Source organism: Tiliqua scincoides, chromosome 7 (genome assembly GCF_035046505.1).
Source record: "Tiliqua scincoides isolate rTilSci1 chromosome 7, rTilSci1.hap2, whole genome shotgun sequence".
Classification (NCBI taxonomy): Eukaryota; Metazoa; Chordata; class Lepidosauria; order Squamata; family Scincidae; genus Tiliqua; species Tiliqua scincoides.
In genome coordinates this window covers 40,499,999-40,509,891 of record NC_089827.1, presented here as the reverse complement: position 1 = coordinate 40,509,891, position 9,893 = coordinate 40,499,999, and the positions used below count along the sequence as shown (strand labels likewise).

Genomic DNA, 9,893 nt, shown 5'->3' with positions numbered 1-9,893 from the left:
CCAGATACACCTTGAGGACATTACTTCCCCATCACTAGTACTTGGGTGCCATGGCTTTAAGCTATGGATTGCATTTGTATTTACATAAAATACCCAATTACACACTTGTGTGAACTGCTTTGTAGTGCAGCAGCAATTTAATATTGGGCTAAAGTCAACAGTGAGAGTCATTTGCTGAGTAATAGATCATGCCTCTCTGTGGGTAGTAAAAAAGAAAAGCCATATATGGTGATAGTACTAAACATTGCTACTGTTAACACGAGGCCCCTCATGTTAAGGGAAGAGAAAACTGTTGGAGGAGCTGCAAGTTAAGATCTTGAAGTCTCTTGGGACTGCAGGGCCTCCAAGGATCTGCCTTGAAAAAATTCCTGCCTCTTCTTGTAATACGCTTTTGCCCATGCAAATATCCAGAGATGCCACAGACATCGTAGAAACAAGAGTTTGCAGCTGTATCACATGAGCTTGTGGGCTCCAACACAAGTTTGGTAATTGAGCTATATCCCTTGGGCAGCTTCTCTTTGTCCCCTCCCCTGTACTTGGAAAGCCATCCATGCTATGTTCATTACATGCCATGAACTACACTAGTCAAGGGGAATACCCAATGAAATCCTGCTGAGCACAACATCCTTTTAAAGCTTGCAGGAGGCCACCCTTCCACTGCCCCAGGTCCACCAGTTTGCTGAGCAACAGCTTGATAAGCCAAGATGTCTCATTTCATCTGTCATAGTTGAGACTGAAGACCAGAACTTAAGTGCAGTTTTTTATTGTGACTTTTCCAGAAAAAACACACTGATCACTGACCAATAGAAAGCACAGAATACTCCTGTAACATAGCTAGTTTTGGCCAAGTTACTCACAGCTACCATTTTAGTATTGCCCATTGTACTCTAGTGTTTTAAATCCAGTGCCATTTTACACCAACATGAAAGTCAAGCACCATATAGGCAAGAACTACTTCAAGTTGCCACAAGAGGGCTCTTCTCCCCATCAAGGGCAGTGCAGACATCTACAGAAACAAAAGTCAGTGTGAAAGCTGCAAATAAGTTTCAGCATTATTCTCTCTCATCTGGTTTGACGCCTTCAGCAAGTGGCTTGTCAGAAAGGACAAATGGGCCCACCATCCAGGACAGAGGAGTGTTGTGCACAACGTACTCTAGCAGTTCATCCATGTACTTCTGTGCCTTTAGCACCTTCCAACGGCTCTGGGCCAGAAGGGTGCTGGAGAGTTCCTGAAAGCAGCCAATAGTAGAGAAGGTAGTATGAAGTTCTCCAGTGCTTTGGCCAACTTGCTGCACCTTATCCTGTAGGCTGGCAGGAAATCCTTGGATGCTGGAGACTAGACTCTGGTAAGTGGTATTCAGCTTGCAGATCATAGCGCAGATTATAGTGCAGGCCATATTGCAGAACATGCTTTGGGTTTCTACCTGCTGAACCAAGAAAATAGTTCAAATTCAAAAACCTTTATTGGCATTAACAATAAAACCAGGATGTTCAACAGAAATTTATCCATGTACAATAGACTCAACTTCTTGAGTATATACAATAGAAGTACTTTGCCGTGATGGTCGTTAAAACCTCATTTCTACCAGTTAGTAAATATCTAACCACGTCAATTTCAAATCCATTAAAAGATTTTTTAAAAGGGTAAGAATAGTGGCTCCGCAGGTCAGAATACTAATCACAGTTTAATAAAATATGGGGGGGGGGTGTCTCAACAGAACCTGAACCACAACGACATACTTTGGAATGTTGAGCATTGAACCTGGCTTTCATCTCATTCTAGGGGAAAGCATTGAATCTGATTAGAGAAAACACTCTTCGTTCCTGTGGTTTTGTTAGGAAATTTAAATAGTTGCTACCAGAATCAACTGCCCAGGATAATCCAAAGTGAAGTGGGGAGCAGGTTTTTTGGCCTCTGCTAGAAGCTCTTGTTTTTCATTGTCCCTTAACTGGGTACATAAGGTATTAAACACGATGGCCCATGGCACTGTGCCCAACAAATCCAGGGAAAGCCCTATAGATTGAACTTTTTTACTAAGTAAGACAAGACCTGGGGAGCAGAAAGAGTCTTCTCAAATACTTTTCAATAGGTGGTCCTTGGTTGCAGCAGAACCAAATTCTGAACCAGTGTTTGGGAAGCCAAGCCAAGCTAAAGTCTCCACTTTATTTTGGCCAGCTTCCAGACATAAAACAGCATAAGGTACACACTGAGGTACTGCAAAGATTTTATATAGGAAGAGAGACTGAATCCTCTCGACCATGATGCAAAAGGCAGAGATCCAGATGGGTATTTCATAGAGGAGCTGTGCTATTACCTTAGCATTAAATGTCTGGAGTGCTGCAGGTATGAAGGAATTCCCCCAAGCATTAAAAAAAATGACCGATTGCTTGAGCTGTTATACTGCTTTTATGGATTGCTGATCGGCGATGCACAGTCAACAAGTGTCTAAAATGGAATAGGACTCCTAGGTATTTGAACATTTTCACTTGTTGATTGGAATGCCTGTCAAATAGCCATGTTGTTGGTTTCCATGAATGGTTGAATACCACTAAGAAATTAGTTAAACTCAAGAATCACCAGATGGGCAGAACACCTGCATGACCATGATGGAATCACTGAGGCTGCAATCCTAACCAACTTTCCAGCACTGACATAAGGGCAATGCAACTCCATGGTAAGGAAACAAACATTGCCTTACCTTGAGGAGGCATCCATGACTGCCCTCCAACTGCAGGATGCAGCATCTGCCCTACTGGCACAGCTATGCCAGTGCTGGAAAGTTGGTTAGGATTGTGCCCTACGAGACATACCTCTAGCTGTGCCACATCTTTGCATCCGGGTTGCTTTGCATCTGGGTTGGTCTTGCTCCATTCCAGCCACATCTGACTAAGTTTTTCTTGGCCCTCCTGGAACTTCTGATCTACAGATTGCTTGGAATGTTCAATCTGAAAAAGGACCAAATAAAGGACCAAGTAGAGCAGCAGTTGCCCATATTAACCTGCAAGACTTCCAATTCCTTCCTCTCCACCTTAATCTAGAATGCCTCCGTTGCCAATGTTGTCTGTTGAACCTTCCCAGTTGTACTGCAAGTCACTCAAATCCCAGTTTACTTTCTGCCAGTCAGATGGAGTATCTGCTAACCAGATCAAGCAGAAGTGCCCACCTAGCACTATCTTCAAGAGCTCCCCAACATTTCTGGAGGACAGATTGCCTTGTAATGTTTATATGCAGAAGTAGAGCCATGGAAACATTCCTGAGCCCCAAGACTGGCCCAGCAGTGAAGCATAGGCTGACGTGGGGTGCCCTATACCTGCCTACCACCTCTCTCTAGCCTGTCAAGCCAGTCAGCTCTCTGATCCACTTCCCACAGATCAGTGAACAGGAAGAGGATTGGGACAGCAGCAACCCTCTGGAAAGAAGAAAATGGTTGCTGTCAATTTCCCAGCTACACAATCAGCAGCGGGAGAAGCAGAGGTGGATCCAGCCCCCTTACCCTTAGTTCTAGTACCACCTTCTCATGGTCCTGTTTGAAGATATGGTTGCCTGGAAGGATGAGCAAGGAGGTAGTGCCACAGCCTACAGTAAGGTGGCCAACTTCTTCACCCACCACCACTTCCTTAAGTGGCTAAGACAACAAGGCAGTGATGGGACACACACAAGGTTTTGTGAAGAGATGCATTCAGGACAGCAGAATTGCCCCCATTCAGGTGTCAGAACACAAAAGCCATTCCTGCTTAGCCCCAACCTGCAAAGTTACATTTCTGAAGCTCAGAAAGTGACCAAGAAGAACTTGCATAATCCTAATACCTCCCCCCAACTTTCTTTTAAGTTCATTAGGGTACATGGATACAAGCCATGCAGTCTGAAAGCATTTAATCTTATGGCTGGCTCCTAGTTCATAGTTCAGTTCCATCCCACTTAAAAGTCGGACTGAGCTCATTCTAACTTTCTAGATTATGCCCTTTTACTCTTGAGAATTTTCAGTAAGTCATAATCATCCCAAGGCTGGAGATATGGGTCCTACCAAGTTCATAGTCTGCTGAAGCTGGAAGAGAGAATCCTGAATGTTCCGTCCGGCCAATTTCATCTTTGCTAGGGAGTGCTGATAGGCCCTGTTGCGGAGTTTGTTTGAAAGAGACCCCAGTCGCACTAGATATGCCTTCTGTTTACGCTGCTGCGCAGCAATCAAGTCTTCATACTGCACAGGAACCAAAACTCCATTCCGCTGCATAAGAACCTCCTCCTCCTCCTGCATAGAAGCCATATCTTCATCTTCCTGCACAGGAACCACATCTTCATCCTCAAGAGTTTCTGCAAGTTCAGCTAAGAATAGAACCAGATTTCTGTGAGGGATCAGCAGAGGGCAGCCTTGATGCATCCTTTGTATGCACAGAACATAGATTTCCACTCCAAGCTTTGCCTGGCCCACAAATACAGTTAACAGGACTCTTGGGCATACTTGATGTATTGCTCTGGTCCAAGTGTGTTTTCTATCACTGAATTTACAGTATAGTTTGGTCAGTTCTACACATTAAATGCAGCTTGTATGAAGAATGCAGGTGTGTACCAGATAACCTTCATTAGATGCAAGACATGTTGGTACCAGAGAACCTTCATTAGAAGAAGAATTTTCTTCTAGCATCTATACTAATATAAGTGCAAATAGTATCCCACCCCTGGGATTAGACAGCTGCATGGACACCCACCTACAGTGACCTGCTTGTGGAGATTTGTTAGAGAAGCATCCTTATAGGGAACATAGGAGTTTGCAGAGAATTCCCAAACTTCTGGGGAAGGGGGACAGCAAAGCTCAACAGGCCAGTGGGATCTTCACCTGAATTCACATCTGTTTGGCAATACACTACACTTTTCAATCACAAGGGCCTTTATGCGTTTGAACTCCTAACATATCACATGGTGTCAGGTGTGATGCTTCCAGATTCCTGGAATCCGATCAGGACTACTGAACTGTGGGCAGACAGTCCCACCAATCACCCTAGTGAAGATTTTCAGTTGGTAGCAGAAAGGATATTATGGAGCTTTTGCAACCCCCATCCAGCTTTCAAGTGTCCGGTAATACTGCAGTAAAGTCCAAGGGAAGTTGCTGGCAGCTCCCATTAACTATGTTAATAACTGGCATTGTGTATTTGACTGCAAGAGGTCTATAAGCAACTGAAAAAGTTTGTTGCCACATACAAACTGGAATGTGCAAAGGACCTTTGAACATGTCAACACAAGATGGCTGTTCCTTGGGTTGCTCAGTGCTCCCAGGAATTGCTTTCCTCCATACAAACTCCTCGAACACTTTGGTTTCTATCGCTGCTCTTATTTTTGCAACAAGAAGGGCATTTGTAACGCCATTTACACATACACGCTCACTTGAGCCATTTGCCGTCTAGATCAACCTTTTTCCAAGGGATTTCTGCCTCCAAGAATTGCTGCTGTGCAGCTTGCCACAGTCATTTTAGTAGCTAGGGAGTAGTGGTGTCACTAGGGTTTGCATCACCCGTATGATGGACTGCCTCCCAGGCAGTGGGCATGGTGATGTACCATCGCCCCATTGCCCACTGGCTTTTGGGCTATAACTACAATAGAAGAGATTTCAATGCAATTTCATTGCATTCTGCATGAAATTAAAGATTGATTGATATAACATGGTATTATTTAAAAATAATAAGATTTAAAAAGTTTCAGTGAGAAGTGGTGTCATCTGGTGTGACCTGCAAACCCCCCCCCCCCAACTGACCAACCCCACTACTAGGGAGAGATTTCAACTTATTGTTGCCTCATGGTCTGTCTTCTATATCTTCTTCCCCAGCCTGCACTTCTCTTGAAGGATAAGGTTTGGGCTGCTGCACCAGTCTTCTCCACTTGTGGTGAGGTGGGCCAGGCACAGCTGTGTCTCATGATAGACAACAGATTGCAGGTGGTACTGTACCTTGGAGAGGCTGCTATTTCATACCAGTCTAGGCCAATTGCATTTGCTTTTTACCACATGTTGATGTTTTGAGATGGCAGCTGGGCCACTTCTGAACCCAGTAACACTCCCATGAGCAAGTGTGCTCTAGGAAGGCTATTTGTTTTCTCTGCAAACCACTCTGAACTTGCATTGGAAAGTGGTATATTAATCTTACAGTGGTTACTGGGAAATAGCACATTTTCCTCTCTACCTTTCCTCAAGGTACCTGGCCAGAAGCACCCTATAGTGACAAGAGGTAGATTGCTAAAATAGAGTTCAGCAAAGCTCACTTTCAAGACAGTTGATCTTTCCTTACCTAGTTCTTCATCTGTAATGGGGAGGTATTTGTCTACCAGCTCTTCAGACATCCCAAGCATTGCTTCAGCACCACCAACAGCCATCCTGCCCACTCTGGTTGCTGCAGCAGAGGTCAGACTATGGCTGATAGCAGACTTGGTTGCTTCCATGCTGCCCTGCACAGCCTCTTTGGTCAGGTTTACAACTCCAGACAGTTTGCTGGCAATGGCATCCTTGGCACTTGCCATTTTGGCCGACACCATCTCCTTTGTGTCACAGGCAACCTAAGACAGACAGACACACGTTCCATCTATGCAAGTTTCTCCTGCGCCTGATCCCCATACAATGTGATGTCATCCCATTCTTTTGGACATGAGCCAAATCAGATTCCATTATTTGAGCCACATGGAGAGAGCTTGGTTGAGAATGCATCCACAACATCCTAGCTGTTCCCTTAAACTTCCATGGCTTTCCAAAGTGGAAGGTCTCATCCCTGCACAGGTTGTCACATCAAGCAATGGAGAGTGTTACCTTGTCAGCTGTCATCTGAAGAACTGGCAGCTTCCCCTCTAGAGTATCCAGGCTCTTATTAGCATACTCACTGGCTGCTGCAACTACAGAAAACAGAGTCAGTACATTTTTTGTTTCTGCTGTATTAAGCCAATAGACAGATGGTCAAAATTTCCCAATGAGTTCCAAATCCTCATTTGGACACAGACTCACCTCCCACCTAAAGTAATAACTCATTACTAACTACAGAGTTCAAGTTTTAGGTTTGAAGTCTAGTTTACAAGTTCAATTAAAAGCCCTAACAATATCAGCAGCTCAGAAGTGTTTTCACACTACAATTAAATGTAAATTGCAGGATTGAATGATACTTCTGAAAGGTGTTTTGGTCCCTGTAAACTCACTGGAATTCAGATAGTGCCTTTTGACATCGAGACAGGAAACATGGCCAGAGAATTTAATGGTATAACAAAGTTACATGCTTGTGGAATTAAGTTGTATGCCAACACAGTGGGTATCATTCCAATTTCCCCTGTATGGTACATTTTGGCCTCTTAGCTATACAAAGAGTACTTATTTTAACAAAATAATGCTGTTAGTACTCCTTGTGGAATCCCACTCTGCAAGAGAAACCATTTGTCTAAAGACTTAGATGAACCACGATAAATTAGTCTGTGAAAAGTCCTGTGACCAGGAATCAAGTATGGGCTGCTAACATGAGTAGTCAGCAGGGATTGGCAAGCGCCTAATGTTTGACACAAAGGCTACCACCCTTCAGAGAGCCCACCTGACCAAGCCAACACAGACCTTCAGTCCTGGTGGCCTGATATGTCACCAGGGAGGCAGGTAGAGTACAGTAAGTGGGGCAGTGCAAGGTTGTGTCCCAGGGCCCCAAGGAGACAGGTGCCAGCACCAATCCCCAGCCTCATAACACCTCATCTTAGCTTTCGCTTAGGTAGAATGAAAAGCTATAGCAAGCCGCAGTGTCTATTTACAGCTTGTCTCATCATAAGACTTGTGGTAAGTCTTCAAAAAGGTATATGTAGCTTTGTTGATTTTAGAAGCAGCAATAGTTTAACCTCCCAACAGGCATTGGCTATACACAGGGTTCATCCACAATCTCTTGGCACTCAAAATGAGACAAATGCTACCCCTCCCTTACTTGGTGGGTGATGTGCCATCCTTTGGTCCTCCCTGGTCTAGAAAAGAAGAATGGGGCAGAAGAGGAAGTGTGGAGGAGAGGAATGGCAGGGCTGAAGCATTAGGACCCATCTAGCCCAACACTTCTGCTTCACCCCCCCCCCTTTTCCAGCTCAGAAATAGGAATGGAGAAGAGCAGAGGTCAGTTTCCCACACCAAATCCCTGCATGAAGCCACTGCTTCATTGATGGGCTGGCCCTGGATACCCATTTTCTGCTTTACAGCAGTAACTTCTAAAAAACCCGCTCTAGAGTGTTTTCCTGGCCTACTCACTTTGGGGTTCAAGTTTAGTCAGGATAGGTTGAGCACTGTTGACTGCTGCCTCCGTTAGAGTCTTTACTCCTTTCTCTGCTGCATTGCAAAGGTATTTCACATAGGGGTGGTTGTTCTTGCTTGAGTTATAGGCAGTGGCAGCCATGTCATAGGTAGAGCTGACCAAGGGCATACTGGCCACTCTTCTCAAGAAAGTCTATGAAGAAAGATTCAGTTAGAGTGGTGAACAGTTCAGAATGCTCCACAAGCATGGAGAAGCATAATAAATCCAATAACCTCATGTTTCAACATGTCTTCCTATCCTCGGCCATGTTCCTTCCAACGCAACCACTTTGTTCTCCAGAACAACCTTCAGTACCCATGTTACTGCAGAACAACCTTTAGAACCCATGTAAATATTCACCAGGCAAAGAGTCCAAGTTCTCCATTAAACATTTATATGATTCCATGTTTTGGGAAGCCCATAGGCTAACATCTTTGCCTCCACTGCCTCCCTTAAAGAGCAGACAAGCAAGGAATGAGCTGTCACATCTCTTGCCTACCTTCTCCCAAAGAGAAAAGCATGCAGGTGACTAGTGCCCATTTTCACCATTTGCCTACCTGAGTGGCAGCAGTAAGGACCCCTTCTTAGTCACTGGGCAGCTGCCAAGGCTGAGATAGATAACCGTCACCAACATCAGGCCTACTTATATAGCTTGTATGCATTATTAGGAGCGAGTCACAGGCAAGTATTGTTAAGCAAGATCTCTCGTGGCCTGTATGAGAGCAAGCTTTTTGTACTCTTAGCCCCACTGAGGCACGTTTTTGGTCTTCTGTTTGAACTGCAGCAGGTTTGCACTGGCCAATTACAACTCACATTTTTATGTAACCAAACAGAAAAATGTTATTTTCTTTGGAGTCTTCTACTCAGCAGCAGAAGAAATGGCCACTAGAGCACAGAAAGGCACAATAGAGGCTACCCCTATGGAAGCTGTCCACTTAAGGAGATTTGCCCATTTAGGCAGCATCAGCAGCCACTGAAGTTCTTTAGTCAGCTTCTTCAAGTAATCAAACCTTTTAGGCTAAACCACAGTGAGAGGCCCAGCCATGGTCACGCTTCATATCATTTAGCAGTTCCTGACTTTATGTAGCTAGATCAATGCCTTTAAGGGCAGAGAGATAGTCAAGAGGCAGCCATTGTTTCTCCTGATGCCCACACCCTTTTTATCACACTTTTATGTTTAGCAAGGCACACTTCATGTGATCAGTGCACAACACAAGGCTTCTCATGCTGCCTTCGACATTGAAAGCCATTTCCTACCTACTACCTTGGGCAGGAAGGGACTCAAAAGGACCAGATGGTCAACTGGGGAGTGCTAAAAGCCTACACTGTAGAAGCCATTTTGGGCAGCATCCAAAATTCTTGTTCATAGCCAGTTTCTGAACTCACCCTCTGAAGTTCACCCTCTCTGGTCTCATCAAGGAAAGAGACATTTGTTTGGCTTCTGGAGTGCATGGCCTGGAGTTAAGACTAGTAAAAAAAAAGGGAACAGCAAGTTATCCAGCGCAAGTATAACATGAATACTGAGTCAGGAGAAGGCACTTGTGGAATTCCTGACCGCCTCAGGACTTATAGAAGAAAGGTCTACTAGAGCTATTCCATAACAGTTTTAATCA

General features: G+C 44.5%; 1 protein-coding gene across 1 annotated transcript; it reads right to left on the bottom strand.

Annotated features, from left to right (window-relative positions):
- Positions 1 to 1,052: 1,052 nt before the first annotated feature.
- LOC136657144 (perilipin-3-like) lies at positions 1,053 to 9,732 on the bottom strand. Its single transcript, XM_066633795.1, has 8 exons — positions 9,667 to 9,732; positions 8,238 to 8,433; positions 6,789 to 6,871; positions 6,277 to 6,541; positions 4,284 to 4,324; positions 4,026 to 4,175; positions 2,812 to 2,946; positions 1,053 to 1,229 (listed from the first exon to the last, which is right to left on the bottom strand). Exons 1-8 carry the CDS (start codon positions 9,730 to 9,732, stop codon positions 1,053 to 1,055), a joined length of 1,113 nt encoding a protein of 370 aa, XP_066489892.1.
- Between the last annotated feature and the right edge of the window lie 161 nt (positions 9,733 to 9,893).

Bases quoted from the DNA above. Each gene is read 5' to 3' on its own strand.
- LOC136657144 (XM_066633795.1), bottom strand. From the start codon at position 9,732: ATGCACTCCAGAAGCCAAACAAATGTCTCTTTCCTTGATGAGACCAGA. The intron at 4,176-4,283 runs GTGCAGGAAGAT...ATTGCTGCGCAG, and splicing joins AGGATGAAGATGTGGTTCCT to CAGCGTAAACAGAAGGCATA. The intron at 1,230-2,811 runs GTATGTCTCGTA...GGCTGCTTTCAG, and splicing joins AAGATGTGGCACAGCTAGAG to GAACTCTCCAGCACCCTTCT.